Source organism: Canis lupus, chromosome 20 (assembly GCF_011100685.1).
Source record: "Canis lupus familiaris isolate Mischka breed German Shepherd chromosome 20, alternate assembly UU_Cfam_GSD_1.0, whole genome shotgun sequence".
Classification (NCBI taxonomy): domain Eukaryota; kingdom Metazoa; phylum Chordata; class Mammalia; order Carnivora; family Canidae; genus Canis; species Canis lupus.
In genome coordinates this window covers 29,580,819-29,599,160 of record NC_049241.1, presented here as the reverse complement: position 1 = coordinate 29,599,160, position 18,342 = coordinate 29,580,819, and the positions used below count along the sequence as shown (strand labels likewise).

The 18,342-nt window shown below is 40.7% G+C and overlaps 2 protein-coding genes across 5 annotated transcripts in view; one reads left to right on the top strand and one right to left on the bottom strand.

The window, feature by feature from the left end:
• The window catches only part of PTPRG (protein tyrosine phosphatase receptor type G), a 703,723-nt gene that overhangs the window by 60,137 nt on the left and 625,244 nt on the right, over positions 1-18,342 (top strand). The gene's annotated exons all lie outside the window — the stretch shown is intronic.
• On the bottom strand, positions 15,313-15,706 carry LOC102157323 (60S ribosomal protein L36a-like). Its single transcript, XM_038565252.1, has one exon. The coding sequence runs from the start codon at positions 15,704-15,706 to the stop codon at positions 15,359-15,361; it is 348 nt and encodes a 115-aa protein (XP_038421180.1). The 3' UTR covers positions 15,313-15,358.

The following is an 18,342-nucleotide window of genomic DNA, read 5'->3' as shown; positions in this document are numbered from 1 at the left end:
GCTTGCAACTGCCATTACTTTTATGGTCTCCAGTAAAAAGGAGATACAAAGGGTGATGGTTTACTGTATATTCGTTGGAAGGCACGTGGAACTTGTGAAGTAATAATAAATGGTGGATCTCCCATGATCTGGAGGCTCTTCAGATGAACCAGGTGTTGGGAGCTTGCTCGTCTTTGGCTCTGGGCTCTTTTCCCTCCAGGAGCTGTTCTGTTGGGCTGCTGAGGAGCACCATGCCAGGAGCAAAGCATTGGAAAACAGTGAGAAGGTGGATGGAGAGCAGCCATTTCAAGTAATGGACAGTAAATCATAGGATTGGCGAGGTTACTCAGGCTGCGGTAAGGTGCCCAACCATGCTGAGTAGGGACCGATGACTGAGACGTACATTTAAGTGGTATTTCTTGGCCCCGGGGCAGTGGGAATTGGTCAGCTTGCTGTGTGTTTTAAATGGATGATCTTATTGGTGGGAAGTAAAATGACGGAGGGAGAACTGTAGGCTTGCTTCCTGGACCTTATTCTGGACCTTTTTTATGAAGTCGTTGGCCAGAGCAACACTTTGAGATGAAGAGGTTGGCATGATCTTCATCCTGAAGTAGTTTCCTTGAGCTAACTCACTTTACATGAACAAATTCCACTATTCTGCTTTTCTGCCTCTTTATGTGAGTAGGAGAGCCACGCAGAAATAACATGTTTACATTTTTCTTCCGAGTTCGAGATCCGAAGCCAGGTGAAATACCTGGTGAATAATACCGGAGCCTTCCATGCTTTACTATAAATAGCAAGTTTTCCCTAAGTCAGAGATAATTTGTTCTGTTGTCCAACCCAGTCAGGAGAAAAAGTTAACTGCCTTTCTCTGGAGAGCTCTTTGGGGATCTTTTTAAAGACTGGCTCAGCTGACGGAATTCTCTAGTTCAGTTGACATGCTTTGCCGGGTTTGTGGTTTCATATGGTTCAAAATATTTATTATCTCAAGTTTCTTTGACAACCGGGTTAGAAAGAAGCATTCATGTACTTTCCCTAAAGTAGTATAATAATTGTCAAATCCTTAGAAGATGTATCTCAAGGAGGGAGGAGGACCATTTGCAACAACGTGGATGGGCCCTGAGCACATTAGGCTAAATGAGATACATCAGAGAAAAAAAACCCAGTACTACATTATTTATTTGTTAATTTATTTAGGGAGAATTTTAAGTAGGCCCCATACCCAGCATAGAACCCGATACAGGGCTTGATCCCATGACCCTGAGATCATGACCTGAGTGGAAATCAAGAGTCAGACCCCTAACTGATTGAGCCACATGGGCACCCTTACATGATATCACTTATATGTGGAATGTAAAAATTTCCAAATTCTTTATCCCAGGTACTCCTCCTGATTTGTAATAGCCTTTATAGCGTGGGTACTATTACCTGCCCTTACGAACTTGTCTGTGGACACAGAAATCTTTATACATAAGTATTAAGAACAAAGTACTCAAAAGTGAACATTTGTGCCAATTCTTTTCTCTGATTCAGACTTTTAACTGTGATATTACATTGCTGTCTTATAGATCCTGGCTTCCCTGCTTTGTTTTCTAGATATTTCTGTGTATCCTTCAAAATTGAGAGGGACTTAACCATAAAGTTCTACAAACCAGACCAAGAGCAAAGGATTCTATAGAAGTTACAAAACATCAACCGCCATAGACTCTGTGCCTGATTATGGTCTAGTTTCAAATCTTCCAATTCTAGTTCTTTCTACCTAGAATGCTTGTTGCATTTTTTTAAACTCCTACTCATGTTTTAACTGAAGTGTAGCTTATTCTGTGAAGTCTTTCCTGATCTCAGGAAGACGGATTCTTTGCCCCCTTATGTGGCCCTTGTATCTTGCATATGGCTTCACTGAAAAAAATGTTTTCACAATTATTTTCCTTAAAGTCTATAAGTTCTATGGAGAAGCTAGTTTTAAATCTGCATAGCATGGTAGTTCTCAAACTCTACTCATCAGAATCATTAGAATCATCCAGGACTTGAAACACAGATTGCTGAGCCCTACCTGGCAGAGGTCCTGATTCAGTAGGTCTCTGATGGTATTTGCATTTCTTTTTTTTTGTATTTGCATTTCTAACAAGGTTACTGAGGGTGTTGATGCTGCTGGCCTTGACCACACTTTGAGAACTGCTCATCTGTCAGCTGACCTAAAAACATGTTAAAAGAGGAGCTTATTCTAGATTGCTGTTTATCCCTCAGAACAAGTTGCTGATCAGTTTTCAGTAGAAAGAGGGATAAACAAGAAATCTCAGGTATGAAACAGATTCCCACACAACAGAGGATCAGAAGAGCTTACAGAAATCTACTATGGGTTTTTGTCTTCCCCTTGTAACCAGTTCTTTGGAATGGAGGAGAAAATAGAAAGGCAGACTTAACTCTGAGAAAAAGAACTTCAGATTTCAGTGTCTTCTGCTTTGAGTTTTTAGGTACTTTTATGTGTTTATCAAAAATACAGAAACTAATTTTAATTTGCATTATTTTGGTAAAGTGGATAGCACACAATAGGAATTAGACTTGGATTTTAAGCATTTTATAGAAACCATTGGATTTAAAATACTTGTCTGGGCCTACATTTAATCAAATTAATTCATTGGTGTTCTTCAATAAAATAATTTCACATTATGTGTTATAAAAATTTATTTATTTAAAAACATTTATTTATTTGCAAGGGAAGGAGAGAGAGAGAGAGAGCGCCCACTTGCCACATGTTTGTCCACAGGAGCAGTGGGGGCAGGGCAGAGGGAGAAGCAGGCTCTCCGCTGATCAAGGAGCCCTATATGGGGCTCCATCCCCAGGCCCTGGGATCATGCATGACCTGAGATGAAGGCAGACGCTTAATGGACTGAGCCCGGAAGTATAAAAAATTTACATAAGCCAAACTCATAAAAACAGAATAAAATGGTGGCTAGTAGAGCATGAGGGGGAGCATAGAGGGGTAGGGCAGATGTTTGTATAAATGTACACTGCGTAGTAAATAAGCCCTAGAGATCTAATGCACACCATAGTGAATATAGACAATACTACATTATAATTAACAAACTTGCTAAGAGAATAGAACTTAATTATTCCAGTCACTAAAGAAGAATTAAATAATGCTGTAGAGGTGTTAATTACCACTACAATGGCAATCATATTACATTATATAAATGAAAAAAATTAACAAGTTATACACCTAAAATTTACACATTATTTGTCAAATGAATTCAGAAAAAGGAAAATGAGACACAATTCAAATCTTGAGACTCTTCGGGAGCCAAGAATTGTTACTGGGTTGAGAAATTCAAGCTAAGAGGTCAAGTTTTACTGCCTTGAAATTGCACAGTTAAAAGAAAACATGGTTAGCAATTTTTTGCCTGATGTAAAGATCCACCCAGGTTTGTTATGTGAGTATATTATTATCTAAAGATTACATTTGTTATATACAAATACATGTTGCCAAAGTTTTTAAGCCCTTTGTTTTTGTGAATAGTTTGATTTCTGTAAGGGTGTTTATTTTACTCACATGTTGAGACTCTTGATCAGTAGGGCAAAGGGAAATTGCAAACACATGAAAGGCTTCCTCTCTTTCCGTGATGCAGGCCCTGGAAGTATAGATATGAACAAGGTATGTAACCTCTTTTCAAAAGAATTTGTAGTCTAGTGACAAAGATGGACGTGTAGATAACCAGTTGCAATAAAATGATGTAGATACTCTGATTGTGGTCTTGGCTGGGGGTCTTGGCTCCCAGCCAAGGCATTGGAAGCCAGTAAATAGGGAGTCCTCAATTCTGCAGAGGTGAGATTTGAGTCTCATGTGTAGGAGAAGTGATAAGATACACAGATAATGCTTATAATACTGAATAGAAAGTGATACGTATTAAAGGAGGTAGACTGATAAAAGTGTTCCTTGTTTCTAGAGAAAGGAATTACTTCTGTTTTAGGAGGTTAGGGAAGGCATCAGTAAGGAGGATGATAATTTTGCCATACATTCAGCGGCAAATTTCAGTTTGCAAAGAGCTTTCAAATATATCATCTGGGAGGCAGTTGAGCTATAGTAGGTTTGGCTCAGAGAGGTAGGGTGATCTACCCAGGGTCACATGTCAAGTGATGCAACCATGTATTTGAGTTCAGCGTTTCTGACCATTTATTCCACAAAGAAGCAGAGTGATCAGCTCGTATCACTTCCCTTCATTCCTCCTCCTGTCCCTGCCCAGTGGATTCCCAGCACATATTAGGGTAAAGCTTTCATTCTGGACCATAGCCTACAAGGTTCCATATGATCTGAGCACTGTATTCCCCTGCAGGGACTGGCCTTGGACAAGCCACCTTGCTTGTCCTGCACACTGGGTGTTTCAAGAACACACCAAGCTTGTTTTCATCCCAGAATTCTTAGGCATGCTTCTGTAGTTGTGTGGTAACTACACAGAAATCAGGGTGCCTGGCTGGCTCAGTCAGAAGAGCATATGAGTCTTGATCTGGGGGTCATGAGTTCGAGTCCCATGTTGGGAATAGAGATCACATAAACAAGTAAATAAATATTAAGAAAAAAAACCCCACACAGAAACCAACCCCTCACTTCAATGCCCTTTCTTGATTTGGCTCATTGTTAGGTTATTACCTCCTCAGACTTCCTTGACCTCTGCATCTAAGGCGCATGCCACCTTCCCATCAGCCTCCATCTCTCTGTGTTATCTCTGTTATGATGGTTGTTACCACTATCAGAAGTTACAATATCTTCTGTTCATCTGTTGTCTTGTATTCCCAAGTACAATGTGAGTTTCATGGGGGGAGGCAGTAGGGAATTTTCTTTGTTTTCTGCTATTTCCCTAGTGCCTGGGGTATAGGAGGCACCTGATAAATATATATTAAGTGAACAAATGAGTCTTTTAAGTGTTTAAGGTGTGATTGAGATTCTTCCAAGAGCTGGAAATGAACATCATTGGAATGACTGTAATTTCTAGCATGTAGGTTGGAAATCTGGAATTTTCTTGGGACAAGGCTGATGCAAAACACACATTTTAATTGCATTTTTGGATTGCTCATTACTACTGTATAGAAATATGATTGCTTTTTGTATATTCATTTTGTATCCTGCAACCTTGCTGAACTTCAACTTTGTCGAATTATTAGCTCTGATAGGTTTTTTTGGTGGATTCCTTAGAATTTTCTGTATACAAGATCAGGACATTTGCAAATAGAGATAGTTTTGCCTTTTCTTTTCAAATCCCTTTATTTCTTTTTCTTGCTTAATTGTGCTGGTTGGAACCTCCAGTATGGAAGTGAATAGATGGGATTCCCAGAAAAGAAGTGGTGAGAGTAGAAACCCTCATGCTTTTCTTGATCATAGTGGAAAAGCGTAGTCTTTTACCATTGATTGTAATAGCTTTGGGGTTTTCATCGATGCCCTTACTAAGATTGAGAAAGTTCTTTTTTCTTCCTTGTATGCCTAGTGTTGTTACTGTGAAAGGATGTATAGGGTTTTGACAAATGATTTTTCTGTGGTAAAGTGGACTTGTAGACTAGCAATTTTCTTTTTAAAGCACAGATTGCAAGACCAAAATTTTTTTCTTCACCCCCACACAGCAGAGGTCTGGGAGTCTCCCCCACGCCCCCAGCCCCTTTCCAAATCCTGTGAGCTCCCGAACTGCCTGGGGCAGTGTTTGTTGCAGGGTGAACTGTCTGAGAAGTATGCCTGGGCTTGTTCTCTTGGAACAACACTCCTGACAGGATGTTTCCCTGTTAAGTCCCAGGCACAAATTGCTGGAACGTGATGCCATACCTGCCATGTACACCGTTGCCATGTTTGTTTTGCGGGTGTAATACTGTCAAAGCAATGTTGAATGAACTGATTTCGAGCTGTTGATATAGTTCAGACCTTGGCAGTTCTCTAATCTTGAAGCTTTAGTGTTTGATTGCATTCGTTTGCCCTGCAAATAGTCAACCGTGTAAGTGATCTCAAAGTGAGAATATATCTAAAGCCTGTATTTATAATAGACAAGGTTCGAAGAAGAGCTGAGACCTTGTAAAATACACATATGGACTTCCTGAGTATGTAATAAAGACTTAACTTGTACCGGTTGGGGCCTGTCAAATAGCCATATTACAAGCATGATTTGGTGGCATGGGAGTTCTATTCTTGATGTTAAAATAACATCCAGCCAAGTGAGTTGGTGAAAAAAACAAGCTGTCAAATATGAGAGTGAAGGGTGAGGCAGGATATCCATAAAATCATATTGTGTTCGTTTAGCAAGTTCAGTAGTTTGAAGCATAGTCGCTTTTTGTTTGGAGAGTCTTCCCGTCCAATATTGTACCATACCTTCATTAAGATATTAAAATAGCACTAATGTTTCTTAGAACTTTTTGGATATTTATTGGAAAACAACATATATGCTGGGATATATACTGGGATCTCTTTTTAGCAGAGGGCCCTGCTCCTTTGGATCATTGAGTGTTATTGGATGGTATTTTAGTTTTAGTTGGATGTTTTTATATTACAGTCCATGTAGTGTCACTAAAAATGCTGAGATGCTGTGGCTTTGATTCAGATGGCTAAAAATTCAATGAGATCCTATGAGAAGGGCCTCATAATTTTACTGTTGAATTCTTACCAATTTGTCTATAAAGTATTGATTTATGTTATTATTATTAACTCCATTATACAAAATCAAAAGCTGAATCTTGTGCTGATTGCCTCCCTAAGGCCATATAATGAAATGGTAGAGAATGGATTTGATTGCAGGCAGCCTACCACCACATTTTGTGCTCTCAACCATATCCTAATTCAGTGACTAATTCTTCAGTTGCTTAAGTGTTATCTGTGACAAATACTAGAATTTTAGTGTCTTAGAGATAACTTTTTGAAGCTTTCAGCCCATAAGTGAAATAAGCCCGTTTGGTTGTATTATTGACCCAAAAAGTCAGATGGTCTCTGCTTGAATGCTTCCAGCACTGAAGAGCTTACTACTTCATGTTGGCCAACTTTTTCATTATTCTAACTTATTTTGTGCCAATCTATAGGTCAGATTGTTTTCCTAGAATTATAGTATGCAGGATTGTTCTGCTATCCCAAAGCAGAGTGTTTTTTTCATAGGAACCTTTTGTAAGCTGAGATGGCATAAAGCCAAGAAACAATTACGATTAATTTATATGAAAAAAATTTTGAGCATTCCCAGACCCCAAAAATAACCTCTCCTAGGCTTCTCTGATACCTTAGGACATATCTTGCTAATGGATTCACAGAATAAGTCGAGATAAAGCACAGATGCTCATAGACACAGTTCAAAGCCGTGGTGGCCTGATGCTGAGATGCTGAGTATAGTTCAGGAAGGAGCTTGGTGGGGCCACACCCACTGCTCAGGGTGCCTGCAGCCTTTGTAAAGGCTTGCTGCAGAACAGACATGGAACACTGTTTTCGCTTTTCACTCTTTTTCTGTGAAAGCAAAAATCCTCTTCCGATTTCTTTGGTTAGTGAAAATAGGTATGAATGCAGGTCTTTCTTGAAAGCAAAGTGATGTAAGGCGAAATTCTGAAAAGCACGGGGATATCTGTATTTCTATCTCTGCTTATTTTTTTAAAGATTTATTTTTTTTTTTTAAAGAGAGTGCATGCACGCACGCACGGGGGCAGGGTAGGAGCAAAGGGAGAGAGAGAGAGAGTGAGAGAGAGAGAGTGAGAGAGAGAGAGAGAGAGAAAGAATCTCAAGTAGACTGCCCACTGAGCACAAAGCCTGATGTGGGGCTTGATCTCATGACCCTGAGATCATGACCTAAGCTGAAATCAAGAGTCAGATGCTTAGTGGACTGAGCCATACAGACACCCTTGCTATCTCTGTTTAAACATATAGACAACTAAATACTTCAGATGTTTTTGTTGTTGTTGTTGTTGTCTTAATTTTCCCTCAACAGCCCCCCCTCCCCCAGGCATTACTAATCTGCTTACTCTTTTTATAAGCTTGTCTGTTCTGGACACTACATAAAAATGAAATCCTACAACATGTGGCCTTTTGTGACTGGCTTCTTTCACTTAGCATAATGCTTTCAAGGTTCACTCATCTTGTATGTATCAGAACCTTATTCATTATTATGGACAAATAATAGTCCCCTTATGAATATACCACATTATGTGGATGCATTCATCACTTGTTGGACATTTGAGTAGTTTCCATTTTTTGGCTAGTATGAGTTTTAATGCTGGTTTAAATGTTTGTTCTCCTTATTTTTGACGAACAGTCTGGTTTCACCCTGATTCTGCATTGTATTTACTTGTTGATTCATCTGAGTCTAATATTTTACATGGTAACATCTCGTATTGTGGGTTTTATTCGGTCTGGTTCCACTTTGTTGGATGTTTGAAATTTGGGTTTTTTGACCAATTGTGTGGTCTGTTCACTCCAACCTCGTGTCCGGTGCTAGCTGATTACATCTCCACTCTGGCTTCACTGAAATCATAGATCAAAATCCTGTTCAGTACGGAGTGGGTTCTCTGACACATGGCTTGTGAAGGTGGAGGAGGCAGGGCCACCTCCTTCCAGCCACTGGTCTGTGTACAGTTTGGCATCTAATACACTTTTATGTTAGTATGAAATATTTTAAATTATCAAAACTTTTTTGAGGGGGAAGCTTGGGTGGCTCAGTGGTTGAGCATCTACCTTTGGCTCAGGTCATGATCCTGAGGTCCTGGGTTCGAGTCTTGCATCGGGCTCCCTGCAGGGAGCCTGCTTTTCCCTCTGCCTATGATTCTGTCTCTCTCTGTGTGTCTGTCATGAATAAATAAACAAAATCTTAAAAAAAAAACAACAACTTGTTTTTAAACCTCTGCCAGCACCACGGTGTTCTGGTATTACAGGATTATCTCTGTCATTTTCTTATCTCTAGTTAGGTTAGTTAATTGTTTCATGTTCCAGCTCAGCCCAGAATTTGAATCCTGGCTCTTGCATCATTTATTACCAGAATGACCTTGGGCAAGTTACTGGAAGCTTGGTTAATTTCTCATCCGGAAAATGAGGATTACAGTAGCATTTACTTCCCGAGGTTGTTGAGAGGGCCGAATGAAGGAGTCGGGGTAGAGTCCTCATTGCTTGCCAGGCTCCCTGGTGACGGGAGGTATTTCATGAAGAAAATGGGAGCCAGATGGGCAGCCCGGGTGGCTCAGCGGTTTACCGCCGCCTTCAGCCCAGGGCCTGATCCTAGGGACCCAGGATCGAGTCCCATGTGGAGCTCCCCGCATGCAGCCTGCTTCTCCCTCTGCCTGTGTCTCTCTGTCTCTCTGTCTCTGTCTCTCATGAATAAATAAATAAAATCTTAAAAAAAAAATGAAAATGGGAGCCAGAGAATTTGCTGTGACTTTCTCAATGCCAAAGCTAGAGCTACACGCATCAGCTAGAATGTCTCCTGTTCCTTTGGAGCCTGTTCCCTGTTTCCGTTTCTGAAGGAAATGAAACTGTTGGTGATATCGGAGCTCACACCCGTGGAACTTTAGATGCTGTAGTAGTTGACCAGGTTCTGCACTGCCTCCTCCTCAGCATCTTTGAGTGTGAGTTTATCATTGTTGGCCACACGCCACAAAGATGTCAATCACCTCTCGAAACGCTGTGGGTCACCATCTAGAGACAACTGCCCAGGAGCATAGCCCTGCCCTTTGAGGATCTGCCTACCTTGTGATGGTGATAAGTGAGGATAGCTATCTTCCCATTCAGGTCTGCGAATTATTATTCATTCAGACTGGAATAATCTCTCGAGAGAACTGTGTGTTATCGCTGCATCATAATCGGATTTCAGTTTATCTCTTGGAGCTGTGACTCAGTCTTGTGGAATTCTAAGGACATCATTTAAAGAAAACGTGTCTGCTTGCTTTTCTAAAAGGGTGTTTGTTGCCCTCACATTTGTCAGACTTTCGGCTGTTATTTTCTCCTAGGATTTTATTTGTAAGTTAGCTCTGCACCCAACGTGGGGGCTCCAACTCACAACCCCAAGATCAAGAGTTAAGTGCTCCACCAACTGAGCTAGCCAGGGACCCCAGCCGCTGTTTCCAGAATATGGTACCAAGTTATCATTTGCAGATACTCACGTAGCCTCACCCTTTGAGGCCTTAGAAAAACCGAAAAGGCTCAGGGAAAAGAGGCATCTAATTGCTAATTCTCTTCAGATGCTATTGTAGAACTGATAACTGGTGTTTTCTGAATTCAAGGTGAAGGATATTTAAGTCAATATTTGTGTGTGGTTTTGTTTTTTTCTGTTATGTTGAGCAAAAAGTCAGGACTGTACTGTAGAGCAATGATTCTCAAAATTATGTTTAGAGATCAAAGGGAGAAACATCTTGCAAGAACCCTGTGAATTTATCTGAGCCCCACAAGAACAAGGTCCTTAAGATTTCTTTGTTGCTTGAATGTGCATTTTGACTGCCAGTTGTCAGGGTTCTTCCTGGGTTTGGTGTTCATAAATGTGAATATTTTATTTTTAGTTTATCATAGAAATAAAAAAAAAATCTTGAGCTTGTGGACTTTTGAGAAGTCTGTAGTGTTCTTCCTACTTCATTTTGAGAAACCTTGCCCCAGAGATGAGCTCACCGGTAGGAAGTGAGGATCTCTTTTGGTTTCTAGGGGCATGTAGTTGGCAGATTCAAGAAGTTCTAGATCTGACCATATGAGGTCATCTTCAGAGATTTTGTTTGCTTGCAATATTGCAGGTAATTTTAAAAAGATTATGTATGTATATGTATATATTACTTAAATCTATGTTTGACTTACTAACTTCAAATATTAGGCCATCTTATTTAGAGCTGACATCCATGTTTTTCTTAAATACCTGATATTTGTGCTCTACTGTCCTTGCATTTGTGCCTTGCCTCGACTGCTTTGAACTGCACTATTGCTTTGTCACTTGCTGACTTGGCTTCTTACTGGTCCCTGCCTGTTTCTATATGTGGCTTTCAGACCACTTGAGAAGGAGTGATGACTTGAGTGTGTTACCTGGGCTGCTACTTACCTGTGAGTGAGGAAACTATACTAGCTTCCCAGGGCTCCCAAAATTAAAAACTTAGAAGGAGAATCTATTCTTGACCTCTTTTTCCTTCCTATGGCTGTTGGTATACCTGGACTTGTGACTCCATCTCTGTGTGCTTCAACTGCCTCCACCTCTTCCTCCTGCCAAATCTCCCCATGGTCTCGCTCTGGTAAGGACGCTTGTCTTTGGATTTAGGACTCATCTGGATCATCTAGGATTAATATCTCCTGCCAGAATCCTTAACTTAATCACATATTCTGCTTGTAAGGTAGTATTTACTCTTTGATCATATAAGGTAATATTCATAAGTTCTGGAAATAAGGACATAGACTGAATTATTTGGGGGTGGTGGTGGTCAGGGGTCACTACTACTGTAGCCTAAAGCTGTAGATTTCTTCTAGCTGACAAGACATAAATGCAGAATGTTGGATGCTCAGCAAGAGCTGCCTGCTTGCTTTCCAGGGAATGAAGTGATGTATTGGTCTTCTGTTGCATCCTTCTGTTTTTTGTTCAGTAAAAACTTGGCACGTACTAGGGACTGGGTAGGCATGGGGGGTATACCCTTCAAAGCATTACAGCTGCTAGGTCTGTCCTTAATTGGGTTTGCATTCCACTGGAGACTCTGTGAGTTCTGCTTTGAACTCTCACCACCCACTAGCCATACAGACTTTTTCCTCACTCTCCCTGTTCTCAGAGAATCCTGCCCATCGTCCACGATTGACAGCCTCGTTTCTGGTTGAGTGCTCTATGTGAACAGGAAAATTCATAGTAGTCATAGGAGAGGAAATGAAGCGATGTGGTTGGTGGGCAAGGGACAGCCATTAATGTCTTGTCATTTCCCCAAAATGAAAGCTATCCTGTGAAGAGCTCAGCATAGAACCAGAGGTATATGATATGGCTATTTCCAACACCAAAATGGGGTTTCTCTCCATTGTTTGGTAGATGTTGATTGTCATCAGCATGATTGTCACCATTGTCATCCTCCTCTTCCTCTTCATCATTCTCTTCCTCCTCATGAGTTCGACTTGTAGAACATATGTGAAAGGTCAAGCTTGTGCCAAGTACTCTTGGCAATTAAACATTACCATGTTTAATTCCCATACAATTTCCCCGAGGGAGCGACTATTATCATCCCATTTAACAGATGAGATAAATGAGCCTTGGGGGAGAAGTTACTGTTTATATTCCTGTGGTTATGTAACCTGCCTCTTTATTCATCCTTCACAATGGGCTTTCAGGTTTTAAGGAAAGGAAGTCTAACAAACACAAACATTAAAGGCAATGCAATGATTTTTTTTTCAAGGTCCATTTGCTTTTGGATATTTCATATCTTGTTTGGTTTCTTAGTTCACTTTCAGAATATAATGGATCTGAAATAAACAGGGCCCTAGTCTTTGGAGTTTCTTTTCCTTTGCTGCTATAAGTGGGAAGGTCTTTGCATATCAGAGGAGAGGGTTGATGGATTGTATTGTGTCTCTCAATGTTTGGGAGTTTCTGAAGAGCTTAGCATGGAGATGTGGGAAAATCAGGGGAGAGCTCTGCCAGCTTTGGCTGGAGGGGATCCAAGCAGGTTGTTTTCTGATTATATGCAATTAGAAGCATGGTTACCGAGAAGAATCTGAAGCTTAACCATTTGGTCTTCTCCTTGAAGTACCCTGTTAGCTCTGAAGTACTTGGTTCTACTGAAATGCGTGGAATTCCTTTCTCTTCTCTTTCTTGTCTCCCTTCCTCCCTCCTTCAAATATATATAGAACACCTATCATAAAGCATTGTTCTTGGCATTGGGGCTACAGCAGTAAACAGAAACAGCTGAAAACCCTTGTGTCAATGGGCATTTATTTAACTGGGACAAAATGGAAACCGCAGGAGAGCCAGAAGCCACAACGCATGGTTATCCTGTGGACTGCAGCTATTGTGTGAGTACTTTGTTAGGGAGTGATTATTTTTATTAATCTGGGGGAGAGACATTTTATAAATGTTTATTTCTCCTTACTTTCTTTATTAATGCATTTTTAAAGGAAAAATCACTGACTTAGTTCTGACTCTCATTTAGGTAAGTGATTCCAATTCATTTAAGGCTTACCAGCTTCTGTGTTTTGTCCTGCTGCAGATGGGCTCAAGGTTCTGTTTAGAAGATGGACCCTTAGTACTTAGAGAAACTTAATCCAGGTTTAGGAGTGTTAACAGATGCCTTATGAAATCTGACAGGGATTAAGAATCGAAAGTAATTTCTTTGTTTGGTTTGGGGAGGGGTGGGGCCCAAATCTAGATGCATGGTCATGAACCATAATTTCAGTGCTTATGACTTAGAAAAATTAAAAGCTGGAAGTAAAGCTTTCTTGCTGTAAAGATCTGAGATTTAGGATGGATGGGTCTCATTTTGCTTTGCATTTATATTTAATGGCCCAGGTCTCTTTCCTGTGGGCTGGTGTACATTTAACTAATGAATGCCTTCTGAGGAGACCTTGCTGGCAGTAACGAGGTCATGCCCAGCCTCCCCATCTGGAAGCCCCGGAGGGAAATCTGGCCCAGTGACCAGCGGGCCTCTTGCAGGGCTTACCTGCAGACTTGTTTTCACGCTCCCTACTCGCCTGGATTGTTAGTTTATAAAAATCAAAGGCCCAGGCACAAGCCCACGTGCCAACCCTGAGTTATTAAATCTGCTCTTCTGGCCGTTTCTCACAGCCGCAGAGCTTGCCCACCAGCCACAGATCCTGACCCCGTGCTGTGCTGTGTGCCTTTCCCTGCCTTGGGCCGTCAGCCTTCCAATTTGTAAAGCCATCGTTAAATTGAGTTCAGACTGTTGATTCCATTTTTCTCGTGTACAGTTTGTCAGTTCTTTCTGCTTTAATGCCTCGTGTGAGGACTTTCCTTGGCCAGCCGCGGGGGGAGTCTTCGTTCTGTTCTCTTATGCCTGCTTCGGGGCTGGGGGCAGCCTAGGAACCTCTGGTGGTGCCAGGAATGCAACCGAGGAGTTCCGAGTGCTGGGCCACCTGGGCACGCAGAGAGGTGGCCCATCGCCCCCAGGACAGGTGTGCCTGTGCCAAGGGCACTGCTGAGAAAAGAGAGGCCTGAGCCCTCAGCAGACTCCTCTGCGATGGCTCTGCTGCACTTTGTACCAAGTGCGCCCCTGCTGACCTGGGATAATGTTTGAACTCCACATCTGGCTGAAAAGGAGAAAGGAGGCTTGTGCTATTTATAGCTTCTGATTATTCTATATGTAGTGGAAGCTTAGGTCTATGAGTATGTATGTTTTTTTAAAAATTAAGAATAGCTTTTGATACTGAGTAACCAGGTAGTAGATGAGTGGGAGTTTTTCCTTTATGAAATCACTGTAGCTAACAATGGAGACAAAGTGGTGGAAATGGAGGATTGCCATTTTGCAGCCACTAATGGATTGCCAAATCTAGGCATGGGCATCAACACTTAATCATATTACAAAAAAAACCCCATTTTATGAGCTTCTGGTGGTAGACACATTATATCTTAGAAAATAAACAAGTCTTATAACTCCCTGCCCCATCTACCTCTTACCCCCACCCACAAAACCCCCCCAAATCAAGACAAAAACCACATGTGAATCTATTCAAGTGTACCAACCTAAGGGAATTCTGGAGGAATTAAAAACATCATAAAGGGTACCATAGGAATACAGAAGGCAAATTCTAGACTGACCAAAGATTTGGATTTAAAAAAAAAAGGGGGGGGGATTTATTTATTTATTTATTTATTTATTTATTTATTTATTTATTTATTTTGGTGGGAGGGGCAGAGAGAGAGAAAGAATCTCAAGCTGACTCCAAGCAGTGTAGAGCCCTGTGGTGGAGCTTGATGTCAAAATCCTGGGATCACAACCTGAGGCGAAACCAAGAGTTGGATGCTTAACTGACTTCATCAACCAGATGCCTCAGATCTGGATTATTTAATGAGTAAATTGCAATGGGGAAATAAAAAGAGATGAAGAGGAAAGACCTACTGGTCAAGCTCTGTATGGACCTGATCTGGATCCTGATTCAAATGAATTAATTAGTCCAAACTAGGCACTTGGAAATTATAACATGGATTGGAAATGGTAGTATATTAGGAGAATATTTTAAAGTTGTTTAGGGATGATGATGGTTTTATGGATTTTTTTTTTTTAAGTAGGCTCCATGCCCAGTGAGGGGCCCGACATACGACTTGAACTCGACTCCTGAGATCAAGGCCTGAGCTGAGATCAAGAGTTAGAGGTTTGACTGAGCCACTCAGGCACTCCAATTTTATGATTTTTTAAAAAAATGAGTATTTATTTATTTATTTATTTATGGAACATAACATCAAGATTTTATTGTCTTCATAACAAAATATGAAGTTTAGAACTGGATCACTTGGCCCTTTCTCTTCTTATCTCCTCCCAGTTCAAAATGCTTGCATCGCTTAATAGCCAGCATTCTCTTAGATCTGCAGTTGGGCTCAACACATTCAAGCCTCAGCACAATCTTCTTTGTAGTTTTAGCCTTTTCCTGGAAGATTGGCTTAGTCTGTCCACCATAGCCACTCTGCTTCTGGTCATAATGCCGCTTTCCCTGGGTGTAAAGAGAATCTTTGCCTTTCTTGTACTGTGTCACTTTGTGGGGTTGGTGCTTACCACACTTCTTGCAGAAAGTCCAGCGGGTTTTCGGAACATTCACCAATCGTTGTGAGAGCGCTATCGGCACCATGAGCCTCTATTTAAAAAGTATTTATGGTTTCAGGTAATATGCAAGGAGGGAATTTAGGTAGGCATCATGGAAAAATATTGGCCTTGGGTTCATAATCCTGTGAGGCTGGGGACTGAATAAAATATATGGGAGTGGAGCTTCCATTTATATTTGTGTTTATTGGAAATTTTCCAGGTTTAGAAATAAAAACAGGAGATAGGGTAAGTTATCTCCAAAAAAAGCTTTTCCTAATATAAAAGCTACATATGTTCATTGTAATAAACACGGTAAAATAAATATGCTTTTGCATTAGTTACCTTGAATACCTTGGTGTACTTGGGTATATATTTGTCTTAGATTTCTTTTTTTGATGAAAATTGTATTCTGTTGTAATCTGCCCTCTACATTGAACTGTTTATTTTGCGTGTTCTAGGCCGTTACTCTTCTAAAACCTTTAGAATTGATCATGGAGAAATGTTTAATGCTTACACCATGATTTTATTTAACTGTTCCTTATTGTTAAATAAATGGTGCTTATAATTTTGGATATTATAATGAGTGCTGTGATGAAAATCCCTCTAACTAAATCCCAACACTTGGCCTACTTTCCTAAAATAAATTCCTCGGAAATCTAAGGCGTGTTTGTCCCTAGTGTATCGGGTAGCTTTTGCTTGCACACTGTGCTTGTGAAACGTTCTTCGCTTTCTTTCAGAATGGTAAGCCTCATCTTTTCAGTATCCTTCCTGTTTCATAAACTTGTCGAGATGTTCACAAATGTCCACACAATTGCCTGTTGTTCCCTAGATCTTTGAAAGGTGCCATATTCTCATTGGAGCTTGGAAAGAAGATATAATCTTTATTACTTAGGTGGAGCCTTGTAATGACTGTAAAATAAAAATGAATATTCAGCATTTCATCAAGCTAAAAACAATGAGGCCCGCCCTATGCTTTGACATTTATTAGTCTGAAGGGGAAATTTCCTTGGTAAGCATGGAGCATTGCAGGAGCTACCAGATGACTTTGCAGCATCAGTGTTCCAGACAGATTTGGGAGAAGAACATAACACTGCCCCTGCTAGTGTTTTAAAATGCTTTGGGTTGGGTCAGTTGGGTGCGGCCAGCTGCTAGGGTGGTACAGAGACCTCGTAGAAACGTATTTTGTGATCAGAGGTCACCTCTCATTTCTCTGTCCGGTTTTTCTTTTTTCACCCTGGCAGTGAGAGACTGGACCTTCCTTGAAATCCACTGTGTTTCCAAATTCCACACTGGAGCTTGTCCGTTTCTTTTCTCTGGATGCAGGGACTTTGGTAACTAAAGACTGAATTGTTTGGTTTTGGAGGTGGGTTAATGAGGAGTGGTAGCTTAGGTCTTTTTGGGCCTCTAGATAACAGAAATAGGAGTCGCTCATCTAATTTGACAGTGCTTAGGATGAAAACAAGAGCTCTACTTAGGCCTTCTGTGAACAGAACTGCTTAGGACCCTTGCTTAGTCTCGTGTCCTCCTCCTGATGGGGAGGTCTTTTTTGCACAGGCCTTGGAGAAAAGTGAGTGATTAACTCTAGTTTAGTGGTTAAAAGCAAAGGCTCTGTAATGCAGACAGGACCGAGTTTGCATCATAGCTGTGCCACGTGTAGTTTTGTGATCTTTTTCAGATGTGAACTTGTGCCTTCCATTTCCACATTTGTAAAATGGGGGACAGTAGTAGAACCTACCTCACAGGTTGGCTGTGAGGAGTCAATAAAATAAAAATGAAGTAATATATATGTTTACAGTGATTAGAGCAGTGCCTGGTGTGTAATAATGGCTTTATAAATAATAATTACTGATATGCTAGCTTTTTAAGAAGCATTTTAAGGCATCTCATCCAGCACAGCGATTGCATATAGTAGGCAGTTAGCTAATGCTTGTTACACGGTCAGTTTAATTGTATAACAGTTCATTTAACTCTTCTAGATCAACTGTGCTACCCTTTGGTTTGAATTTATTTACACCCCACAGAAAGGAGCAGATGAGGCTACTAGTTTTTCCTCTCATCAGGCTCTGTAGAATTCAATCCATTATGTACATAGCACCTACCCTAACAAGGGTGATCACGATCACATTTAAATTATACTGTGTACCTACAGAGTTTCAGCAGATGTGTGAATATTAAGTTATTAATAACTAATTGGGTGCTAATTACGTGCCCTGGGAGTTCTTGGAGCTGATAAAGAGGTGTCACCTACTGTGTCAGGCCTCTGTTCAGCCCTGGAAAATCATTTTTGGCAGATGTGCCGAAGTTCACTTTTGAGCTCTAGATTTCTGACATCGTCTTCCACAAGCCTTGGTTTTATTTTTTTGAGCTCATGAAACCTTCCCCTGAAATTGATGCGACTTCCAGTGGAAATTCCATTTGCAAAGATGGGATAGCCAGTAAGCAACCATAGTTTTTTGTCTGTGAGGAGATACTAGAACTAAGAGTCATCTCTGGGAAGTATTAAAAAATGTTGAAGGGAATCCATGAGTAATTCTAAAGGCCAGTGGGGTTTTTTGGTGTATTTGGGGAGATGCTCTATTTTTGAAGGAAACTTCAAGTTGGATCTTGCAAGATTTCACTTAAACGCTAAGGATACACATCTCACATTAGCCTCCCCATAGCCCATCAGTATTTCATCAGTCA